At 44.9% G+C, this 23,282-nt stretch overlaps 3 protein-coding genes across 9 annotated transcripts; all 3 read left to right on the forward strand.

Moving 5' to 3' along the window:
* Positions 1 to 902: 902 nt before the first annotated feature.
* Positions 903 to 4,670, forward strand: s1pr5b (sphingosine-1-phosphate receptor 5b). Its single transcript, XM_029161438.3, has 2 exons — positions 903 to 1,117; positions 2,063 to 4,670. Exon 2 carries the CDS (start codon positions 2,315 to 2,317, stop codon positions 3,542 to 3,544), a length of 1,230 nt encoding a protein of 409 aa, XP_029017271.1. The 5' UTR covers positions 903 to 1,117; positions 2,063 to 2,314; the 3' UTR covers positions 3,545 to 4,670.
* A 1,070-nt stretch (positions 4,671 to 5,740) lies between these two features.
* Positions 5,741 to 16,347, forward strand: keap1b (kelch-like ECH-associated protein 1b). 2 transcript variants are annotated; one of them, XM_029153041.3, is made up of 7 exons: positions 5,741 to 5,831; positions 8,799 to 9,986; positions 11,054 to 11,299; positions 11,978 to 12,654; positions 13,501 to 13,706; positions 13,923 to 14,099; positions 14,440 to 16,347. In XM_029153041.3, the coding sequence occupies exons 2-7, from the start codon at positions 9,681 to 9,683 to the stop codon at positions 14,640 to 14,642; spliced, it is 1,815 nt and encodes a 604-aa protein (XP_029008874.1). In that variant the 5' UTR covers positions 5,741 to 5,831; positions 8,799 to 9,680; the 3' UTR covers positions 14,643 to 16,347. The 2 variants fall into 2 exon arrangements, with proteins under 2 accessions (XP_029008874.1, XP_029008865.1); XM_029153032.3 differs by lacking the exon at positions 5,741 to 5,831 and adding an exon at positions 6,255 to 6,458.
* Positions 16,348 to 17,290: 943 nt separating this feature from the next.
* si:zfos-323e3.4 (volume-regulated anion channel subunit LRRC8E) lies at positions 17,291 to 21,009 on the forward strand. 6 transcript variants are annotated; one of them, XM_029161235.3, is made up of 3 exons: positions 17,291 to 17,476; positions 17,932 to 18,077; positions 18,508 to 21,009. In XM_029161235.3, the coding sequence occupies exons 2-3, from the start codon at positions 17,937 to 17,939 to the stop codon at positions 20,788 to 20,790; spliced, it is 2,424 nt and encodes an 807-aa protein (XP_029017068.1). In that variant the 5' UTR covers positions 17,291 to 17,476; positions 17,932 to 17,936; the 3' UTR covers positions 20,791 to 21,009. The 6 variants fall into 6 exon arrangements, with proteins under 6 accessions (XP_029017068.1, XP_029017077.1, XP_029017059.1 ...); XM_029161244.3 differs by having other exon boundaries at positions 17,291 to 17,465; XM_029161226.3 differs by having other exon boundaries at positions 17,295 to 17,476; positions 17,894 to 18,077.
* The last annotated feature ends 2,273 nt before the right edge of the window (positions 21,010 to 23,282 follow it).

The raw sequence follows: 23,282 nt of genomic DNA on the forward strand, positions 1-23,282 counted from the left end.
GCAGGATGTCCAACTGCCACAAGAAAGAACCCAAGTTTGAATAAACTATTAGCGCGAACGCAAAATGGCTGCTGTCAGGTGGCACTTCACACGTTCACGCATGCCTGACGGTTGCACTCAAATGCAGAACAAACCATTTCAGCGTTTATTGAAGCATGTATTGGAAGCTCCGTGTCCCTTCGTCGTCAACCAATTGAAACCTGCAGCCCTGCAGGGTCTGCGTAGGGCTCCTCGTGCAGGTGAGCTGCTGAAGCGTGTCAAAGCACGCTGCACCGACGGGCTGTGGGAACGGCGATGCCATCGCCGCCACACGCTACAAACCGTATTCAATTCGCCGCTGCAGAAAAGATTCATGGGAGCAGGAGGTCTAAATTCCAAGGAGGTCGAGAAACACAAAGGCTCATTATCAGCAATTCACTGGTCCAGGAAGTCGGAGGAATTGTTGTTGAGCCCTTTCTTTCTGAAACTGGTTCTTCCAGTAAAAAAACAAAACAAAAGTCTTTTCTGTGTGTCTGCTTCAATTGAGTGGTGTTTATTTTTCAAGGTTGTACGCCAAACTTTTAAAAAAATTATATGATTGATATGTCAAGACTCAAGCTGATCGTGTACGTGTTTGTGAGCTGTTGACGGTAGCAACGTGCGCCGACTTTTTATAACTACCATTCTGCTCGTTGCACATGGATGGAGGCTAATGTGTCATTGTGTTTGATAAGTTCTGTTTATGCGGGTGAATCCATCTAGACCCCACGTGCTGAGTGCCTACAGACAGTTTGCATGATGAGAGCTGATGAGGACATGTGTGAGGCATCGATCACGCGTGTGATCAGCGCAGCTCGTCCTCATCCGTCGAGTTTAAAAGCTTAAAGACAGCGAGTCTCCCTGTCGTGTCAGACATATGACGAACGAAGACAGACGGGGAGAATGGGAACGTGAGGGGGAGAGAGAGTTTGATTTAAGACCGGCCCCCTTCAGCGGTTGCATGTTTGAGCTGAGCGCTGGCTGTACTCCCTCTGCCTCGTCAGTTTGACTCTGACTCGCTCTCTGGCCGCTGGTGTTTGGATTCTCTCCACTGAGAAGCAGATGAAGAGCAGGATAAGAGCGGCGCAACAATTTCTGGGTAATTTCTCTGTGATTTTTATGCCTGACGCAAGATGTAATCTTATTACTGGTAGTTATTTACAGGTTTTTCACAGTTGAACTTTAGGTAAAGTTTACATGGGACAGTTGTGTTTGTTGAGTTTCTTTTAAGATCTTTGGAGTTTAGTGTTAATTTCGAGCAGTTTATTGTAGTGATTTCTGTTTAAATGTACAGTAAGACTTGGAGGTTAAAACAATACACGGAGAAAACCTATGAACCTTGTGAAATTCTAACCTTTAGATATTTTAAACATTACATATGTCTGTCTGATTTAAACACCATTTTCCACTTCTACTCATACTTTCATTCTCTGAGTGAGTTGTTAAATGTTAACAAAGGTTTGTAAAATGTTAGTTTCTTAATGGGACTCACAATATTGGGAAAGAATAACGTCCCTTTACGCAACACAGCAGATTAAAAGTATCTTAGCCTAAACTCTGGAGTTGCATCCTTAACATTTTTCGGGGCCTTAAACACAGACACTGTAGATGTGAGGCTGCGTTGTCTCAAATGATGCTTCTTTTTTAAAGACCTCCTGAAAGAAAAAGTATTTGTTTGACATTAAATTGATCCCTTTGTTTCTTTGGACTCAAGTATCTCGTTCTGCCCTGTCACAGTCAAATGTCACAAGACGTCCTCTATTCAGTTTATGCATCAATAAACTTTACCCTCTATGTCTGTGCAGGGCAGACGTTTTCAGTTTCAGTGGTCTTTAGCCTACACTGTACTTGAGGTTTGACTCACTGCATTTATGGGGATGCACGTCTTAAAAGATGGAGCAATGCGACTTAATCTAAACATTTAAAAGCTCAGTTTGTGCTTAGATGCATCTTTGACGCGCCTTTGAAGGTCAGAGTTGTAACTCTGTGGCTCTGCTGCATTTTTCGCCTCATGTTTAACTCTTTTCCTCATGTCCCACTGCAGCGAGCGCGTGGAGCATCGAACCTGGACAAACAGCACCGTCTTCTGGTCAGACGTAGCAAAGCCGGGGGTTCTGGTGGATTCCGTTCAATCGGCTTCATCTAATTCCTGCATTTGCCACGAAAGCTAAGGCTTTTCTGTATCCCTTTTGTGCTCGGATGAATTGTTCACATCTCCTGCCGCCAAAAGCATGTCGGCAAAGATGACTTTATAGCCATTGACGGGAGGCAGAGTCAAAGCAAACCAGCGTACAGCATGGAAGCCTCCAGCCTGTTCCAGGCGGGGACCCCCTCCTCTTCGCCCTTGCTGCCCACCTCCCCTGCTCCTTCCTCCCATGGATACTTACAGTTCTTCTGGGAGTATCAAGACAATTCTGTCATTGTGGAGCATTACAACTACACAGGAAAGCTGCAGAAAGACCGCTACCGCGAGGGCCTCCAGCCCGAGAGCATTGTGTTCCTGGTGGTGTGTCTCCTCATTGTCCTGGAGAACGCCGTTGTGCTCATAGCCATTTGGAGGAACAAAAATTTCCACCTGCCCATGTACTACCTGCTGGGCAACCTGACTCTGTCCGACCTGCTGGCTGGAATTACCTACATGGCCAACATCATCCTGTCGGGACCTAATACTTTGAAACTGACACCACTGAAGTGGTTCCTGAGGGAGGGGGGGGTCTTCATCACTCTGGCTGCCTCCATCATTAGCCTGCTGGCTATTGCAATCGAACGCCATGTTACTATGGTGACTATGAGGCCGTACCACGGAGCCAAGCGGGGGCGGATGTTAGCACTGATTGGTGCAAGCTGGGCCCTGTCGGGGTTTTTGGGGGTCCTACCAATTTTGGGGTGGAACTGCATCCACAGACTGAGCCAGTGTTCGACGGTGCTGCCGCTTTACGCCAAGAGCTACATCCTGTGCTGCATATCCGTGTTCAGTGCGGTGCTCCTGGCCATCGTGGTGCTGTACGCGCGGGTTTTCCGCATCGTCCGCACCAACACGCAGCGGCAGCGGCTGGGCCTCTCGGGCAGCATGCGAAAAGGCTTGGCGAGGAAGTCGCAGAAGTACATCGCCCTCCTCAAGACCGTCACCATCGTGCTGGGTGTCTTCATTGCCTGTTGGCTGCCGCTCTTCCTTCTCCTCCTTCTGGATTTCTTCTACCCCACTCGCGGCTGCCCCTTGCTCTACAAGGCCGATTATTTCCTGGGGGTGGCCATGGTCAACTCCCTCCTCAACCCGATCATCTACACGCTCACCAGCAAGGACATGAGGAGGGCCATCCTGAGGCTGATCTGTCGGCCGTGTCTGATGACCAGAGACGGCCAGGTGAAGAAGATCGGGATGCCATTCTTGGAGTGCAGTTTCAGCAAGACTGAGGTGGCGTCTCAGAAGTTGGATGGAGGATTGGAGACAACTATTTCTTCTGGGAACGTTATCACCACTCCCTCTCCAATTAAAGCCCTTTACCCCAAACTCTTCAAATCATAAGGAGAAGGACTGGCTGGGAGAATATGTTAATGGGTTTCCCACTGAACAGAGGACATGTAGCTCATATTTTATTTGGAACACAACCAAACCAGGTTGTGAACGATTCATGTTGGGACACGTTTCTTACCTTGGCAAAGATGCATACTGTATAACTATGCAACTCATTATATTACTATGACCGCATCCAGGCACTATTAAAAATCGAACCACATTCCACCGTTGAACACGAGACTGTGAGGAAGCCATTCAAAACAACCCTGCTCAACTAATTTGCACTGAAAATTTTAACTGCGGGGAGAAGAAAAACCTTGGAATTTTTATCCGTGGTTTTGTTTGTGAGGAAGCCAAAAACTCTCATGACTGAAAAGAGCTAATGAAACCATTACCTTTAACTTTCTGGGGTAATAGCGACTGAGCAAAGTTGACCTTTGGCCTTTCTGCTTATTTTTTGTTGTTTATTTCTGCTACTCGCAGCGGGTAATCTGAAGATGCGGTATTTTAAAGGCCCCGCTGTGCTAGATTTTCCATGATAACACAATGCGGAGCACCCCGACACCTGTGCACCTGGCGCAGGGAGAGTTACGGCGAAGCAGAAAGATAACACAAGCGAGCGAGGAGGCGCTGACTCATAACTGTTAGTTAGGTTAGTGAAGAATGATGGCTGTGGGAGGGAGCCAAAGCCAAACCACCATGTGTTTTGAAATGACAGATGGTTAACCTTTCTCAAACAAAGTGGAAAGTTTATGTCCAACTATTGTTTTTTGAAATGTCAGTCTGACATCTGCAGGAAAAACATCAAACAACAAAATGTCATCATGATTCGTGATTAAACGTTTTCCTTCCACTGTTATATGCTGATGGCTTGACAAGACAATTAACAAGTCGTTAATCATCGCCATCCATCGTTCACTATTTGTTATGGCAGCAAAACAATTTCTACTTCAAGGTACTAAATTGTTTTTGTTATAAAATCAGATTGACATTTTTCATTCCAGTGTTTTGTTGGTGCAGTGTTTCTGGAGGCTGTGTGCTTTTTTGTACTGTAATTCACATAGTGAACCTTTCAGATATTGTAAATTATATGTTTTTTCTGCTTTTCATAAAAAAATAAAAAGTCTTAAATAATTTTAAGGTTTTGGTTAATTTTTTACACATATGCGCTATACATCCATAAAAACGCATCTGTGTTTTGTTTTTTTCTGCTCTCTCTGACGTGTGAATGGAAGAACATGGCTTGGCGTTGGCCCTGGCCTACATACAGCGTTCCTCTGCAGGTTCTGTGGGTGTAAAGAAGCACCACAAAGTGCATATCCTTCCATTCCCTCTTTTTCTGCACCTGTGGGTGCAGTTGTCCATCTGACGCTGACCTGCTGTCTGCGCTTGTCACGGCTGAAACACAAAAATACTTCACACAGCAGGCTCTGCTCCCATAGAGAAAGCAGACTGCAGACCTCAGCAGGGAGCTGTTTGGACGGTCTAAGGAACACTTTTATACCATCCAAGGTATTTGCTCGCACTTCAGCATGAAATATTGAATGAGCTTCATTGAGCATGTATTGCACAAAATGCAACCTGTTTAAAAGGGGCTGGCCATTGCTCAAAGTAAGCACACATTATATATTACAGTATTTTGAAGTCACACTAACTCTAAATTTGAACGTTATGGGCAGTCTACTGAGAACTTGTAGATATGCTTTGTATCTATTCGTGGAAATAATTTTTCACGCCTCTCAGAAGGAACTGATGATGCACTAACACCCTGTGCTCTTTGCTCTATGCAAAACAAAGTTCACTCGCTCCAGACAGACGAGCTGATAAAATACATGTTTCACCTGTGTGTGAGTTTATATTGGAATGAGCTTTAGCCCGTAACTTGTTAAATCAGAAATAGGAGAATGAGACACATCAAGATACTTACAGTACAAGGAGAGTGCATGCAGAGCCATATCTCAGCTGGGGCATGTTAAATTAATGCTGATTTAAAACGTAATGTGTTCTATCCATGATCTAATTTGACTTTTGATGTTTTAACTTAGAAGGAGCTCATTCAACGCAAGTCTTTGACAACAGTTTGAGTAAGTGGGTCTTGGCCCCGGCAGCCCCACAGTGGATGTTTAGTGCCATCTTGTGGCTGTTAGATAGAACAGTGACCTGAATTACATATTGTGCAAGAAAGAAAAACTTACTGGTGTGTCAGCACCTGAGGCAGATTTGTTAAGCTGCTTTTTGCAGTCTAAGACGTTTACCAACATGGATTTTATGGAGAGAACAATGTCCAACGAGCAAGGTGAGATGCACATACAAGGACGTATAGAGTCACATGTATTATACTGAATTTACTACATGTAATGATTTAATAATTTTCTGATGACATTGCTGTGTTGTTGTTGTTGTTGTTGTTGTTGTTGTTGTTGTTGTTGTTGTTGTTGTTGTTGTTGTTGTTGTTTTTACAAATTTTTGCTATTTGTTACTATTTGTTGCGTTGTATAATGTGAGATTATCACTTATTTATAACATTGTTACAAGTACTGCACGTGTGAGAGTTATGGAGTAGCTGATTTAATGTTCATAGTGTGCTGGTTTTAGTTTAAAGTTCGTTGTTTAGTGATGTAAAGTGTACTTTTGCAGTGTTTGCTGCGTATTGATCGGTTAAAGCTACAGTTTTTGGCACCATGCCAACAGCTGGCCTCTCTCTTCCCTCGGCTCGTGGGGCTCCTTCACAATAAGAGCCCCCTCCCTCTGGGCCGCTTTCGCTGCCGCGGCTTCTCTGCCGAGGCGGCGCGCGCCGACTCTTATTGTGAAGGCGTGAGACGGCGGGTACAATGCTTAGTCACGGTGAGTTACAGCTTTCCCTCCTCCTTGCTATGTGGCGCACAGCTCGACAGACTGCGATGGAGGATTTGACCTGGACTGCGTGAGTTCCCGTTATTGCACACTTAAACACCCAGTAGCGATCACTACGAGCGGCGTTGCGGCGCGTTGACGGAGAGGCGCTGGCTGAACGTGTTTGGGCTCCGACGTGTTAGCATGTTGTGGTCGCGCGCCTCTCACTCGCTACACCGCTGTCTATTATTAGAAGCCTGTTTTTCTGTCAGCGCTATTTCCGACAGGTTAACTTGGTGTTTGTGTGGTTCCGTTAGTCACGTTTGGTCCACGTTGTTTTTAAACCGCTTGGTTTTAAACCCACTGCGCTTCACCTGTGTTCGCCCACATTTTCGTCGTAGCGTAATGATAACTTACGCTGCTCTGTGTTCTGGGGACGGAGCCCGGCTTTACGTAAGGACCGGCCGCACTTCTGGGTCATGTTTTGGGACACCCCGTCCCGCTGTTGGTTCTGTGAACGGGCATGAGTCACCGACTAAAGGTCTCGTGCCAAAATGTCAAAACGCGCCTGCTCGTTTCGCTCTCCTCGGTTGTAGCTCTCAAACGCTGACGAGGTCTTTCATGCCTCCCGATGCGCGCGACTCTTGATCAACTTTAAAATCAAATCTTTTCTGACTGACGACCGGTGCTCAAACTGTGGCGCCGGACCCACCAGCGGTCCTCGCGTTAAACAGGACTTAAACATTGCAGCGGCTTCACCCCCAAGTCAGTAGACAACGCTGATGTTTAGACTTTACACACATTGGAGCTAAACCGGTTCATCACTGCATCCACAGCCTAATACTGCGTAATTAATGATCAGATCAACAGCAACGGCTGCACATACGTTGATGATTAGTCATGTTTGGAGCTCATCATTTGTGAGGAAGAGCTGCTGCTTCTCTGTCTCCAATGCCTGGTTGTCACATCACTTTTTCATAATGTCCAATAATGAACCAATGAGCAGTCCAAATGAATTTGATTTGAAAACAATGCATCAGTTGTCAGACTCTGTTTTTACTCTGAATGTTACATTCATCAACATGTATGTTTTCATGTGGGATAACTGGCTCCTAGCCTCTGTGCTGCACTGATTTGTTTATAAAACTGGAAGCAGCTCTCAGAGGAGGCGTTGCACGGTCCTACAGCCAAAACAGGTTTTCTGTTAATATCAGATAAGCGCTGGCTAAGAATCATGGAGGCAGCGAGTTGTGCAATACACTGCTCGCTGAAACTGTTTCACCCAGAAACCTGACGGCAGGAAGGCACAGCCGTAAACCTGAAATACAGCGTGTTTCATATTACAGCGGGCACATCAGCGCCGACGAATAGGAATTCCACAACATAATAAATATCTTGCGTACGTCATGTTTAAAGGTCAAAGGGCACGCTTTAACCCAGCAGGCCTCTGCTCGTTCACCCTGTCCTCTTGTTTCAGGTCATGATTGCTACCTGCGTAACATATGGGGGACTTATATAACGATGAACATTCACAATAGCTTTGTTGCTGAGTAACTCTGGTTCTTCCTCATTAGAGACACTGTACTTTGTACTGTTCTTTCCAGTCGGTTCACGTTTTGGAAAGAAGAAGTTAGACTGATGGAAAAAAAAAGAGCCGCTTAGTTTGCAGTTTCCCTTCAGGCACTTTACTCCAGAATAAATCGACTAAAATCGAAACACTAGTTGTATTAGACTTAAACATGCTGTTTTTTGTTGTTCTGCTCATTTGTGACGCATCTGTTAGTGAGATTCAGCGAATGCTTGCACTTTTTTGTGACTTTTGCATTGACTGGTCAATTTATTGGTCACAAGACAGAGTGAAAACTGTCTGTCATGCTGGCCAACTAAATTCAAATCTATTTCCAGTATCAGCTGCATGTCTTACACTGATATCTATGAACATTAATATTTATCGATTTATCTTGTTTTTTTTTTTGTTTACTTACTTTACAACTCCTCTGGGGTTTAGATGTGGAAGTTACGATAAGCTGTTATAAATAATAGTACATTCACGATGAGGAAAGGGAAGCCCTGCTCCCAGTGACCTACAAAAATACTGTAACTATAAGAATGAAGGGCGTCACACTATAATTGATTCCAACAACTTTATAAATACCAAAACGAAGTAGCTTTACCTTGTTACTGCTGTCCCCTTTTCAAAAGGAAGGAAGTAAGGAAGGAACAAGACCAGCACAGACAGTAAGATAGGGTAATCTTTAATATTACATGCTGTGCAGTAAACGGCAATGAACTAAATTCTCCAAAAATGATAGAATGTTAGATGTGATAATGCAGGACCAGTCACAAGTTCATGTCAGCTGGATAGAAAACATTCTTTCAACACTGTGTATATGTACAAACTCACTGTTCTTCTCTCTGTCTTTTCTCCCAGTTGTCAACTGAGCAAACCGTGACCTGGTTAGCAGAGGTGCAAACACATTCCTCAGCGGCACAAACTCGAGGAAGGCGTTTCAACTGAAAGCCAGGCCTTCTTTCCAAGAAATCAAAGTTACACTCTTGGCACTCAGCCTCATTTTCCCTTCACAGTCAACAACCCTTCTACCGCCTCACCTACAATATCAGACTTGGACCCTCTGGGGGAAGCTCTGACTAGGACCGGTTTAAAATTCAAGCTCAAGTTTGTGTTTTTTGCCCTGTACAGTACTCGGCATGCAGGACGAAGCCACCACAATGGTGCATCTTGGGAGCATTTACAAACATCTTCAAATAAGTTTTATTTTGGAAATATCTTGTGAATTACTTTATTAAAGATATTTGAGGATTTTCTATACATTTTATAACAAAACAAGGATGAGATGATTCGCTAGACAATAAAGAGATGTTGTAATGGATTGACAGGCACGTTCCCCTCAGCATTTCCAAGAGTGAAAGGAGAAACATTGGTGTTGTCAAACTACAAGATTGAATAATTGACTGGAATCGTGACGTTTTTGTTAATGGAGATCCATCATGTAACCTTGCACTTAGCCGTAATTGGCAGCTTGCATTTACATCTGTAGGAATGCCGCAAAGTTTTGATCGAAACGCGAAAGTCCTCATGTCCCCATGCATCAGAGTTGAACTCTGCTACACATACTAAAGTCAGGCATACCTAAGAGAGCCCAGAAGGTTCCGTGACGACATCTGTCGAGTTTCGGTTCAGGTTTTTTGTGCTTTTTTGTTTAACCCATGCTTGCATGTGGTGCAGGAATGCTCCATAGTACGGTCCACTGTTATTGAGAAAGAAGCTAAAGAGGAGGAGAAAGGGCAGGAAATGACACAGTGTCTGACAGAATACAAAGCGCTGGTGACTCCATCCACGCAGAATGGCCACCGCATCTTCAGCTACACTCTAGAGAGCCACACAGCAGCCGCCTTCGCTATAATGAACGAGCTGCGTCAGGAGCGCCAGCTGTGCGACGTCACACTGCGCGTACGATACAAAGACCTGGAGGCGGTGGACTTCGTGGCTCACAAGGTGGTGTTGGCATCATCGTCTCCAGTCTTCAGGGCCATGTTCACCAATGGCCTGAAGGAGTGTGGCATGGAGTTGGTGCCTATAGAGGGAATCCACCCCAAGGTGAGTCTGCTTGGAATCTGTCATTTGTTCTGGCACAATAATTATTATATCACTTTTAAATACAAAGCTAATGCCATGAAATGTAGAGATATTAAAAATAACATTTATTGTGGAAGTGTGACAGAATGTGAATGGCATAATGGGTTGTGAGAAGGAATCTAACATAGAACATAGCACCTTCACAGTTCAGTCATTTGCTCAGCAGCTTTTTGGATCTCTAGTGGAAAGAATGAGTGAAAAGAAATGTAAACGTAAGCACTGTGAAAATGTAGTGCCTTACATCACGGTCACCACCAGCACTTTGAAATGACACCTGAAGAACCAACAAGGGAGAAACAGTGAACAAAGAGGAGAATACTCTTGGTCTAACACTGAGTATCGCCTTATCTTGTGAGCTTTATTGTCAGTCTCTATTAAAGGAGACTGTTTATACTGCTTTCATGCAGTAAGAATATTGGACTTCAATATCTCAATACTGTGTGTGTAGCTTTTCATTCCAAAAAGCCCTGTAGGTCGTCCACACTTCCTGTCTCAAAGTGCGTATTTCCAGCCCCTCGGTGAAAACCGCTGTTTCAGGAGTCTGTCGCATGTGTACTGTAGTAGTGCATGACTTTCCAGCACCTAGCTTGCTGATGTCTCGCTAAAGCTAATGGCTAGCGGCATGCTAACAGCCCGTTAAACGCCAAAACAACACCAGGCAGGTCGCAGTGACTGGACCTCATGATTCTGGCAGGAGAGTGTGACCCTTAAAGGACCTGAGCCCACACAGCACTTTACAACATGGCAGTAGCTGCTTAGCTCTCTGTTTTGGTATTTGGTTTGATTGGGCAGGACCACAGATGGTTCTGTGAGTGGCAGTAATTGGAATACATCACAAATCATTGTTAGGCGGGAAGTTCACTCCTAACACACCCAGAGTGTGTTACCATAAACCAGAGAGTCATATAAATGCCCTAAATGTGGAGTTTGCATGTGTTGGGACCTTTTTAAGGTTTTGTTGGGTGGTTGAGAAAAGCGTTGTTGTATTAAACATCTGTCCTTACACACTTCCTTTTTCACCTCCTCAGGTAATGCAACGGCTCATCGAGTTCGCTTACACTGCCAGCATCTCTGTCGGAGAAAAGTGTGTGATCCACGTGATGAACGGCGCCGTCATGTATCAGATAGACAGCGTGGTCAAGGCCTGCTGTGATTTTCTGGTCCAGCAGCTCGACCCCAGCAACGCAATAGGCATCGCTAACTTCGCCGAGCAGATTGGCTGCACGGAGCTCCACCAGAAGGCCCGAGAATATATCTACATGAACTTCAGCCAGGTTAGCACCCCAGTATTTCAAACAAAGGCTTCACTGCTTTCTTAATCATCAGATGATAATAATAATAATAATAATAATAGTAATCGATCAAGACCCAATGTGCTTTTTGTTGTAGTCGGCAGTGAGGGATCAGTCAACAGTGTAGAAACTGACATAAAATGTAGGCAGAAAGATGAGGAACAATTTGGCATACAAAGGTACACAGCAGCGGTAGACTGCAGTTCTGTTATGTGTACCGTACCTTAACCATGACGCCAACGGACTTCCTCATGAACTTTGTATTGAAATAACTGGAGTTGCATGTATTAGATCAAACTACCTGCCTGTCATTATGAGTGAAGGTCTAGTCAGAGGGTAAGGTGTACAGTTTGCTGTTTAGCAGAAAGTTATCCATTTAGTGGTTGCTTCCTTCTGTGAAATAGAGAATTGGATCAGTCTGGGCAGAATTTTTTAAGTTGTGCTACTCGTAGAATGGAGCAACCTGTGTACTAATGTTTAGATTTAACCATAGTGGGTCCTCATTTTATGATAGATGAGTTATTTGATTCACAGTCAGACAAAAACATCATCCTTAGACTGATCATTTTCTTGCAACAGCAACATTTGCTGTCTGCCCCTTTAGCTTCACAATCAGAGTATTGGATCATTAAAATGTTCTATTCCTCCTCCTTTGTGCAGGTAGCAACCCAGGAGGAATTTTTCAACTTGTCTCAGTGCCAGCTGGCTAATCTCATCAGCCGCGATGAGCTCAATGTGCGCTGTGAATCTGAAGTCTTCCACGCGTGTGTGGCCTGGGTGCGCTACGACCATGAGAACCGGCGGCCGTATGTCCAGGCTCTGCTCCAGGCGGTCCGCTGTCATTCTCTAACCCCAAATTTCCTGCAGGCCCAGCTCCAGTCTCTAGACTTGGACCCTCAGTGTAAAGACTACTTGTCCCAGATCTTCCAGGACCTCACCCTCCACAAGCCCACCAAAGCCATTCCTTGCCGAACTCCCAAGGTGCCGCAGCTCATTTACACTGCGGGAGGTTATTTCCGCCAGTCCCTTAGCTTCTTAGAGGCGTATAATCCCTGCACAGGAGCCTGGCTGAGGCTAGCTGACCTCCAGGTGCCTCGCAGTGGCCTGGCAGCCTGCGTGATCAGCGGACTTTTCTACGCGGTTGGTGGAAGAAACAACGCGCCTGATGGAAACATGGACTCAAACGCTCTGGACTGCTACAATCCGATGAACAACTGCTGGCGGCCGTGTGCACCGATGAGCGTACCTCGGAACAGAATTGGAGTTGGTGTCATCGATGGCATGATATATGCTGTTGGTGGATCACATGGATGCATTCATCATAATGGTGTAGAAAGGTAATTGGTTAATGTTTATTGGGTTGTCTGACATTTTTATGTTCTCATGAAAATAATTGTCTTAACCAGGTTCACTAGGACACAGTAGCAGGGGACATTTAAAATGCAGGCGTCCGCTGTGGAACAATGCTTTTGTTTCACTTCCTATCATTTATTTTTAGTTTACACACAGCTTCAATAGGGAAGCTTAAATCAGCCAGGAAACATTTAAGTTAAAACCTTTAATTGAGATGTTTTTTTAAAAACTAAAAATAGATGTTATTTCTAGTGCTGGCCACAACACTGAGCCTATAATAACATAATTTGAGACTGAAGCCATAGCACCTGTCCTCCTGCACAGGCAGCCAGCCCAGACAGACAAGTGTGCTTTACCTGCCAGATTTCTATGTATATATTATAATGACAGATATTAATGTTTTTATTCCCATAAAAATGATGAGAATATTAGTCCACTTTGCAGTTAATAGACCACATGTGTGTTGCTGTGGTCTATTGAGCATAGATTCAGTGTCCCACAACAGTTCAGATCACACTCTACAGGTAATTCTGTGGTTGTAGAACAAGATGATGTATGTTTATCTTCATTTGTTGGGGACATCTCAGCTAAACATGTACAGTATGGCCTAATTCCTTCATTTACAGATCTAGAGTAGCAGAGGCATAGACTATGACATGCATGAAACTGGGCTTCACATCTCATTTCCTAGTAGTTTTAGCCTAATGGTGCGTTCCAACAAAAACAGCTGATAGCTGTTTACATTGATATATCACTGACTGATTCTGCTGGGTGGTTGAGGAAAAGTGAGGAAACAAACAAACAGAATTGTTGTTGATTTGTTTCTGTAGGTATGATCCAGAACAAGACCGGTGGCAGCTGGTAGCCCCCATGTTGACGCAGCGTATTGGTGTGGGTGTAGCGGTCATAAACAGACTGCTTTATGCCGTTGGGGGATTTGACGGGGCCAACCGACTCAGCTCCTGTGAGTGCTACAACCCAGATGAAGATGAATGGAAGGCCATGGCCCCTATGAACACTGTCCGCTCAGGAGCAGGTAAGGGAAGACATATGTTAATGGAGAGACTAGAAACACAATAAAATACTAGTAACGGCTATATTTCAGTATAGAACCTTGAAGGTGCATGTGACTTTTCAATCTGTTTTGATGGGCTTGTATCAGAACATGTGTTGCACCCAGAACAGAACAGTAACATGGATTTATTAACACATTTCAAATGCTGTTTCCTGTTGTTTGCTCACATTTCTAAAGGTGTCTGTGCATTGGGGAATCAAATTTTTGTGATGGGCGGCTATGATGGTACCAACCAGCTGAACACAGTAGAGCGCTACGATGTGGAAACTGATACGTGGAGCTTTGCTGCCTCTATGAGGCACAGGCGCAGTGCTCTGGGAGTCACTGGCTTACTGGGGCGCATCTATGTATTGGGTGAGTATAAGTCTGCATGAAATCTGTCTAATGCTGAGCTTTGCTGTTAAAAACTTTTTATTAAATTTTGTAATTTGGGCCCTCACACTTCTTGCTTGTTGGAGTCACCCCAGTCTTGTGTACTGGGGTGAACTTGTGAACTACACTTGCTTCTGTAAAGATAAACATGAGCATGTCAAACAAATTAGTAATTTTGTTTAATTTTCTACCACATGAACAAGTAGTAGTAGGTTTGACCTTTGTTTCTTTACTGTGAGGAAGATTATCATAAGCTTTAAGTCTCTATACTTGATAAATTTAAGATGAGATCACAGAATAAAAGGAAATATTGTGTTCACAGGAGGCTACGATGGCAACACTTTCCAGGACAGTGTTGAGTGTTACAATCCAGAGGAGGACACCTGGTCAGATGTAACACACATGACATCAGGGCGGAGTGGAGTGGGTGTGGCTGTGACCATGGAGCCCTGCCAGAAAGGCCTGCAACAATGTCAAAATTATGAGAGCGATTGCCAGTCGGCCACCTCATTTTCAAGCTGTTAGCACAATTGGCAACACAGAAGGGTTTTTGCTTTTTTTTTCAGAACTTTCAGATGCTTTTATCCCAAATTAAAAAAGGATCCTCACAAATGATTATAAACAAAAGTGAGCTGAATATTATGTGCAGTGTCACTGGTTCTAATGACCATACCTAATGTTAACAGAAAAGTGCAGAGAGTTTCTTTTAAAGTGTAGTATTCATACTTTGGTATATGTTGATAAGTAATGTGTGTTGAGTGGAACCATCGAACCACAGTCAATCAGATCCTTAAATCCTTAAATCCAGATTTCACGACCACAATTTTTTTTTTAATTTGAGCTCAGATGTTTGTTTCATGCCTAATTAATAGACAGATCACCTCCAAAGTTTGAACGCTGGGAGGAAAGGGCTGCATAGTTTAAAATGAGTCATAAGGGGGGGGTGGGGTTCAATTTGTTGGCGGAGAAAAAAAGATTGAATTGTTTTTAATTAAGTAGCATTTCTCAAAGTGCCATTACAATGCCTGGGGCATTACTGTCATCAGTATATTGTCTTAAGGTGCTTGATATGAGAAGGAAGGCACAGTTAGTCGCTGGGTGGTATGTAGCAATTGACCCAGAAAGCCACAACACGGAGCGTTTAAAGCACAATGGGCCTCATGCAAGAACATTTTTATTTGTTTTTCCAGTGAAGCACATTTGACGTAACTCGGTTTCCAGCTCGCATGCATAGACTTGTTGTGAACTGCTGATTTGATCTGTTTAGTGCCCTTTCCTATATCAACACAAATGCTGTTCATGAGATTTTAACAAAATCATTAACCAAATAACTGATTCATTCACTTAGACTTTGACATGAAAGTAAAGCCTCACACTGCGAGTGTAATAGGTTATTTGGCTGTGTCAGTTAAAGGTTCTTGCTTGAGGCCCAGTGTCTCAAATTTAAGTATTGATACAAGCAGAACCTTTGGGTTCCAATAGTAAATGTGACTCTTCTATAATGGCCACTGAGGTAAATAAAATGTGAATTTACTGGTGAAAGGCATTTGCGAAATATAGTGTTTTGCCTTTTTAGAGACTTGACTAATGTAATTGGTGTGTGGAGTGCCAAGAGGATGAAGAAACAGGCTTTGGTTGTGTGTAGAGGAAACGGTAGCATTTTAAAAACATGAATTCGAGCATCTCACTGAATGTGTTTTATAAAAACACTAATTACTGACGCAGTTGAGAACCTTTCCTACAGTTGACTCTTCGGTTTGTACATCCACCAGACCTCAGAAGTGACCATGTTTGTGCATTAGTGTTCAAAGATAGCAGACTTGCTTCAAGAAGTGTATTTGTAACAGCAATTTAAGCTACAAAGGTTTTTAAGTGACATTTTGTACACTGATATTCTAAGACGCCTTGTACAGAATTTCAAAACTCACTTTTTTTATTTATTTGTTTAAATTCTCTCAATTTTTCTCGTTCCTCTGAACTGACATCTGCTTTATATTGAATTGGACTCTGCTATTGTGATTTTAAATTACTAGCATGTATTGTAGTTTGGTAGGAATGCCTGTTCATGCTTATTTGTAAGAAGTTGCTTTTTCTTGACAAGGAGCTTTTTTCTTGCCTGCCAGTAGTTGGAATGAACATTAGACTATTTAAAGATCTGCTTTGTACATTTTTTTCCAGCAAAAATGGTCCTGTACAAAAATAATTGTAAAGTAAAATGTTTATTGCCCTACTATTGTCTGTTATTTATTTTGTAGTTCTTTTTTTTCAAATAACAACAATGTTTGATTGATTTTCAGTAGTTTGTCCAGTAAATTTAGACACACTTTAAGTGGCTGCCACTGGAGGGCGCTGAGGTCCTTTTGCATTTTACATCAATGTTGTCCTGTTTGTAATGTCAGCATGTTTAACTGTAGGAATTTTAAATAATTTAAGTTTTACTTGGAATTTTTCAAATTACGCAATGCTATAAATAGTTCAGACTAATATATCTCTAAACTCTTTTATTGAATTAAGGATCATAGTTCATATCCACAAATCAAAGATACATAACAGAAAACTTTAGCAGAGCGGAGTTCAGTGGGCTCTCATATTTACAGGTGGAATGTGTCTGAACTAAAACCTGCTGTTGTTCCCAGCTGGCCAGCGCCCTTTATTTTTCTTTCAGTCAGTCTTTGGTAAGTGTACAGTATCATTAATCGGCCACCCATGATGACTTCCACAACCTCTCATTTCCTCATTGAATGTGGCAGGCGGATGTCACAGACCGTTATTATATTATCAAAGAGGAAGGAGTACTTGATTATGAGGGATTTTAAGAGTGTCATCATAATCATGCCAAACCTTGAGTAGCCACTGTAAGAGTTTAGGTGTATTGTGTTGACCTTTGAGACTTTGGTAAAGTTTAGACCAAATTCATGATGCACTTCTGCAGAAAAACACAAAGTTGCCAAATGCCATTACTTTCTCTTAAAACTTGGAAGTTATTAACACTACTTACAATACTATTTTTTTATTTACAGATAAAATAGAGCTCAGTGATAAAAACAGCCTATTAATTAAAAATCTGATGTCAAGCAAGAAAAACAATTATATTTAGTCGTGCAGAATTGCAACTAAATGAAGAATAGGTAAGTTTTGTTTATTGACTGCAGAGGCTATTGTCCTTTTATGTATATTATTTACTAGTTAGTTTCCGTCGTACAGCGGTAACGGGGTCGCTGATGGTTGATTTATTTTGAAAATCTCAGCCGGATATGTACACTGTTGCGTACTTGACGCCGGTGTGCGGCTCTTCAAACCACTAGAAGCACGCTCCGTGTGGTCATTAGGGATCCTCCCTGAGGGCAGGTGAGTCAAAGGTACGGGTCAGAAGCTGAATGCGGCTCGGTTCTTGTACGCTGACGCTCTGGACACGAACCGAAGACGACAACTTAAAGTTATCAACGGGTCTGTGTTGTTTTTTTTACAGTGATTAGATCCAGTCTCTGTCATGAAGTGATATAGAAAGAATGAAAGACTAAAAAGTGCGATGCAGTGTTTTGTTTGTTTACGCGTGTCCGGACACTAGAATTGTTGACAGATAAATTTGGATGTAAATAAAAAAAAAAGTTTTTGTTTTTTTTATTAACCTCGTCAGCGTGAATACGTGTTTTTCAGATCTTGTCACCAAACTAGTTGAACCGCTTCCGACCGTTCATTCATTCCCGTCCAGCACTTTTTAAAACCTTTCCGTCGGCGTTGTACAACTTTAAACCCTTTGACACGCTCTTCTCCAGAGGCTGAGCTCCGTCTCCTTCGGCCTCACTCTCCGCAGCCGCGATGATCCCGGTGGGTGAATTCCGACACTTTGGGTCCGAGCAGAACACCAAGTACCGCCTGCTGAAGCCGTGGTGGGACGTGTTCTCAGAGTACCTGTGCATCGCCATGCTCATGATCGGAGTGTTTGGCTGCACCTTGCAGGTGAGGCGCCACTTTGGGATTATGTCCTCCTAAATCCTTAAATGTAGCTTGTTTAGCCACGTGATTATTACCGATCCCAACATCCTGGAACCATTTGTGGGTGTTTTGTCACCGTCCGCTGGCTCATGGTGCAGCCGGTCATACGGTATCTGAATGTGACAATGTAAATGAATGAACAGGAGTGTCCCGTCCCACTTAGTGCAGATTTAGATCACAAACTTGTTGCTTTATGGGTCTGACTCTCATTTCTGTGTCATTTTAAAATGGAACAGAATAAAAGCAAATGAAATTGATGCGAAATAACTCTTACGGCTTGTTTTGGGTGCACCTCTGTAGACCGAGACCAGGGCGAAGTATACAGTAGATTGGTATTACTGGCTTTATATTGTCCTTATGATACATTTTGACTGGTTATCCTCCCTGTTCTCAGCTCACCCAGGAGAAGATCGCCTGCCTGCCCACTCCCTTCACCAGCCCCACGCCGGCGGCCATCGACTGCAGCTACCTCCGGACGTACAGGGAGAACGAAACGGGGCAGCGCGCGCTCAGCCGACCCGAGGAGCCCGTCATCCAGGAGGCGTTCGGCCGCAGCAACAAGCTGGACATCCACCAGTACGTGTTCGTCAACCACTACTGCTACGAGCGGTTCGTCCACTGGTACGCCAAGTACTTCCCCTACCTCGTCGTGATTCACTCCATGATCTTCATGATGGCGAGCAACTTCTGGTTCAAGTTCCCCGGCACCTCCTCCAAAATCGACATCTTTCTCACCATCCTCGGCAAGTGCTTCGACTCGCCCTGGACCACGAGGGCCCTGAGCGAGGTCTCCGAGGAGAGGCGGGAGGAGAGGCTGGTGACCTGGAGGAGGACGGCGGCCTCCAACGGTGCCGCAGAGCCGCAAGAGGATGAAGAGGAGGCCGCGGGAGCCGTGTCCCCGCTCAGGTCCGATCCGGAAAAGAGCTACCCCGAGCTGGAGTCGGCGCTCACCGCCTTGGATAAGAAGGAAGGGGAACAGGCCAAAGCTCTGTTTGAGAAGGTCAAGAAGTTCAGAACCCACGTAGAGGAGGCAGACGTCTTGTATTTCATGTACGTGCTCCAAACCTCCCTGAAAGTGGTGAAGTTTCTCATAATTATTGTCTACACTGGAGTCCTGGTAGCAAACATCGAGATAGTAGTCCGCTGCTACGTTCCCCCAGAGCTGACTGGTTTTGATATATACTGCTGTAATAACAACAAGGCCCATCTGTTCTCCAAGCTTTCATACTGCTACATCTGCCTCGTGGGCGTCTACGGGCTCCTGTGCATCTACGCCCTCTATTGGCTGTTCCACCGGCCCCTCAAGGCCTACTCCTTCGAGCACGTCCGGCTGGAGACGGGCATCGGCGACATCCCCGACGTCAAGAACGACTTCGCCTTCCTGCTGCACCTGGTGGACCGCTACGACGCGCTCTACTCGAAGCGCTTCGCCGTGTTCCTCTCCGAGGTGAGCGAGAGTCGCCTCAGCCAGCTCAACCTCAACCACGAGTGGAGCGCGCGGAAGCTGCGCGCCCGCCTGGGCCGGAACGCCCGGGACAAGCTGGAGCTGCACCTGCTGACGCTGCCGGGGCTCCCGGACACCGTCTTCGACGTCCCCGAGGTGGAGTCCCTCAAGCTGGAGCAGGTGAAGAATGTGACCATTCCCCCCAGTGTGGTGAGGCTGACCTCCCTGCAGGAGCTGTCGCTGCTCTACTGCCCTGCAAAGCTCCAGCTGCCGGCCCTCGTACACTTCAAGGAGCACCTCAGGGTGCTTCACGTGTCGTTTGAACGCCCGGAGGAGGTGCCCGTGTGGATGTACGTCCTGCACGGCCTGGAGGAGCTGCACCTGAAGGGCCCTTTAACCAACGAGGCGTCCAGAAGCACCACGCTGGACTCCCTGCGGGAGCTCCGAGCTCTGAGGGTCCTCAGCCTCCACTCGGGCCTCACGAAGATCCCGCCCGCCATCGGGGACTCGGCGCCGCGCCTGCAGCGCCTGTGCGTCCACAACGACGGCGTCAAGCTGCAGGGCTTCAGCGGCCTGAAGAAGCTGGCCGGCCTCGAGTCGCTGGCGCTGCTGGGCTGCGGGCTGGAGCGCATCCCGAGCGCCGTCTTCAGCCTGAGCAACCTGCAGGAGCTGGACCTGAAGGAGAACAAGCTCGCCACCGTGGAGGAGATCCTGAGTTTGCAGCACTGCCGGCGCCTGGTGACGCTGCGGCTGTGGCACAACAGAATCACCTACGTTCCAGATCACATTAGCAAGCTGCGCTCCATGGAGAGGCTGGACGTCAGCTGGAACAGGCTGCGGAAGCTGCCCGCCAGACTGTTCTACTGCACCAAGCTGAGGCACCTGGACGTCTCCCACAACCAGCTGGGCTGCCTGCCGCCCGAGGTGGGGATCCTGCAGGGGCTGCAGTTCTTCTCCGCGGCGTTCAACTCGCTGGAGACGCTGCCGGAGGAGCTGTTCTCGTGCAAAAGACTGACCACGCTGCTCCTCGGAAACAACTGTCTGTCCGCCCTCAGCGCCAAAGTGGCCAACCTGACCCGACTGGCCCGGCTGGAGATCAAGGGGAACCGCCTGGGGTCCCTGCCGCCTGAGATAGGGAACTGTTCCCACCTGACTCGCAGCGGGTTGGTGGTGGAGGAGAGTCTGGTGGACCTGCTGCCAGCACACGTTCAACGCAGGCTGACTAATGACTGAGGTCCAACAGTAATGGACTCCTTGTAGCGTGGGGGGTGAATATTGATTCATGCCATTAGTGTGAATCTTTAATAGTGCAGAGCTCAGCATAAAAAAAGGCAAACACTCCAAACTGTTGGTGAGTGACACATTTATTTGTATGTTTTTATGCATTTTGTTACATATCTTAAATAAGTCACGTTAGAAGGTAACGTTACAGAATAAATACTTACAAAAGTGGTTTATTATGCAGTTGAGTTACTGAAGCACATCACAGGGTAATGGAAACAGCGTATAATACAGGTTTTCATGTTTTTAAAATCATTATTGTAAATACAGGGTCAACCATTCAACAGTTCCTGTATTTGTGTCTGCGCTGTGTCCAGCGGCTCATGTTGCTTCCTTTCAGGCATCAAGCAGGTGGAAGAAAAGGCGTTTCTCTAGCAGGATAATAGCTGTTCATTCCTCTGATTACCGACACTGACAAATGGAAGAGGAAGAGACTGAACTCATAGAGGGGATTATTATGGGATAAGGGTCATATCACGAAGACTCTCAGTGCAAAACATAAAGAAACTTAAAGAGTTTGCTGTATTTTAGTTGCAATAGTTATTTTTCTGTTATCACCCCCCTCTGAAACATCCTCTGATCCCACATCTGTCTCAAAAATGGCAAACTTGCACACTAGTCAGAGCTTCCACGTTGGTTTGACCTGCAGCGTGTTTGACCGTCGTGTCCTGACTTGCGTGGCTCCAACATGGGATCATGTCAGTTTACAGACATACCTCAGTAATATTCAAGCACACGGGGACCTGCCCAAGCTGCCTCACACCTCCCACAAACCCGATGTGCAATTCAATCACAACCATAAGAAGACACAAAGACTGGACTGTGGAAAATTTTCTGTCCGACGGTGGGAGATCAGTGAGCAGCCGGTTTGTGAGTGAGTAAACAATAAGAAGGAGAGGCTGCAGGTTAAGAATTCTGGAAACTGCTGAGTCAAACTGTGACGTACTGTGAACTACCTCTGAGAGTATGATACAGTGTGTGCAGACAGTTTATAAAGGTATGGTGAGTCACTGCAAGCTGTGTGTGTGTGTGTGTGTGTGTGTGTGTGTGTGTGTGTGTGTGTGTGTGTGTGTGTGTGTGTGTGTGTGTGTGTGTGTGTGTGTGTGTGTGTGTATTTCCCTACCAAAGTGAGGACATTTTGGCCAGTCACTTATTTGAAGGCCTGTTTGAGGGTTAGGATGTGATTTTAGGGCTGAGGTTAGAATTGAGTTTTGGTTCTGATTAGAGCAAAAGTTAGACGTCTGCCTTTAGTTGTGATGGTTAGGGGTAAGGGGCCTGTCAATGGAGGTCCTCACTTTGATGTAAGTACAAGTGAGTGAGTGAGTCCTTTTTTTGTTTAGCCCGTGTGAAACAATTTACAGAGAAGGATACTGTACAAACTGGAACATCCTGATACAATTAAAGTTTATTTTATAGTTTGTTTATTGTTGTGCATTTTAAGTCCATTACATAAATAAGGTATCGAAGCAGTGGATCCAGATCTAAAGGAGCGGTGACGGCATCGTAGGAAGGTGTAGTGTCTGTCACTTCTTCTGTGTCGTCTGCTTCTCTCCCACTTCCCGTGAACACGCACTGTGATCTGTTGTCCTGTCACCGCATATATGCAAATGGTTTGGTGGCTGTGTTAATGTTGCCTCATCCCTAAGAGGAACACAAGCTCTCCCGTCTGTCTTTTGACTCACGCCTTATGTTCGGTCATCGTCGGCGTCACCATGTGTTTCCTCACATCTGTGAATACGTGTGAAGGAGGTGAAGGTGGAGGCTGACACTACTACTGCTCCCACTGTTTCTTGCCACTTGCAGACTTTTACCATAGAGTATCTCTCCCAGCCTGCAGAACAAACAACGCGCAACAGTGTTTGTAGAGGGAGTATTTGCACATTTAGCAGCACACCCTCCAGGGACCTCTAACTAGTGGCTGCATCTACTGTATGTGGTATTATTCATAGCAGGGAGTCTATATTACACAAGATAAGGGAGTGGATAAGGGAGCTGCTGTTTCAAAACCCCAAAAAGTTGGCAAAGTATGGCTGAGAAAATGAGTGTCTCTATTCTACTTTTATTCTACTTTCTTTAAGAGTCAAATGTTGTGTTTGGATTGTGCATTTCCAAGTGTAGGACTGTGCAACTTTAGAATGTTGTATCAATACTCGAAGATGTGCAGTATTCAGATTACTTACTTCTATTCAAAAAGATCACTCATTTTAAATCTTGAGTCAAAGCAACTGCAAAGTTTTTCTCTAAATAATGATATGAGATATATTTTGTTATATGATATTCAAAGGTGAGTCTATGTAGCATGTTAGTGTTGTAGCTATAGCCAGTTACAACTGACAAAACAAACTGATAATTTCTGAGTAAATAAATTACCAAGAAAGCTGGTAAATGAAGGCAGGGTTGTAAAAATGCAGTATTTTCTTTGTGAAAATAACTACAAATGTGTA

The sequence above is a fragment of the Betta splendens genome, chromosome 1 (assembly GCF_900634795.4).
Source record: "Betta splendens chromosome 1, fBetSpl5.4, whole genome shotgun sequence".
Taxonomy (NCBI): domain Eukaryota; kingdom Metazoa; phylum Chordata; class Actinopteri; order Anabantiformes; family Osphronemidae; genus Betta; species Betta splendens.

Excerpts from the sequence above, each read along its gene's own strand:
- s1pr5b (XM_029161438.3), top strand. The coding sequence starts at position 2,315 with ATGGAAGCCTCCAGCCTGTTCCAGGCGGGGACCCCCTCCTCTTCGCCC.
- keap1b (XM_029153041.3), top strand. The coding sequence starts at position 9,681 with ATGACACAGTGTCTGACAGAATACAAAGCGCTGGTGACTCCATCCACG. Across the intron at positions 11,300-11,977 it reads TCTACATGAACTTCAGCCAG|GTAGCAACCCAGGAGGAATT; the intron begins GTTAGCACCCCA and ends TCCTTTGTGCAG. Across the intron at positions 13,707-13,922 it reads CACTGTCCGCTCAGGAGCAG|GTGTCTGTGCATTGGGGAAT; the intron begins GTAAGGGAAGAC and ends ACATTTCTAAAG.
- si:zfos-323e3.4 (XM_029161200.3), top strand. The coding sequence starts at position 17,495 with ATGCGGCTCGGTTCTTGTACGCTGACGCTCTGGACACGAACCGAAGAC. Across the intron at positions 17,565-17,931 it reads CAACTTAAAGTTATCAACGG|CCGCGATGATCCCGGTGGGT; the intron begins GTCTGTGTTGTT and ends CACTCTCCGCAG. Across the intron at positions 18,078-18,507 it reads TGTTTGGCTGCACCTTGCAG|CTCACCCAGGAGAAGATCGC; the intron begins GTGAGGCGCCAC and ends CCCTGTTCTCAG.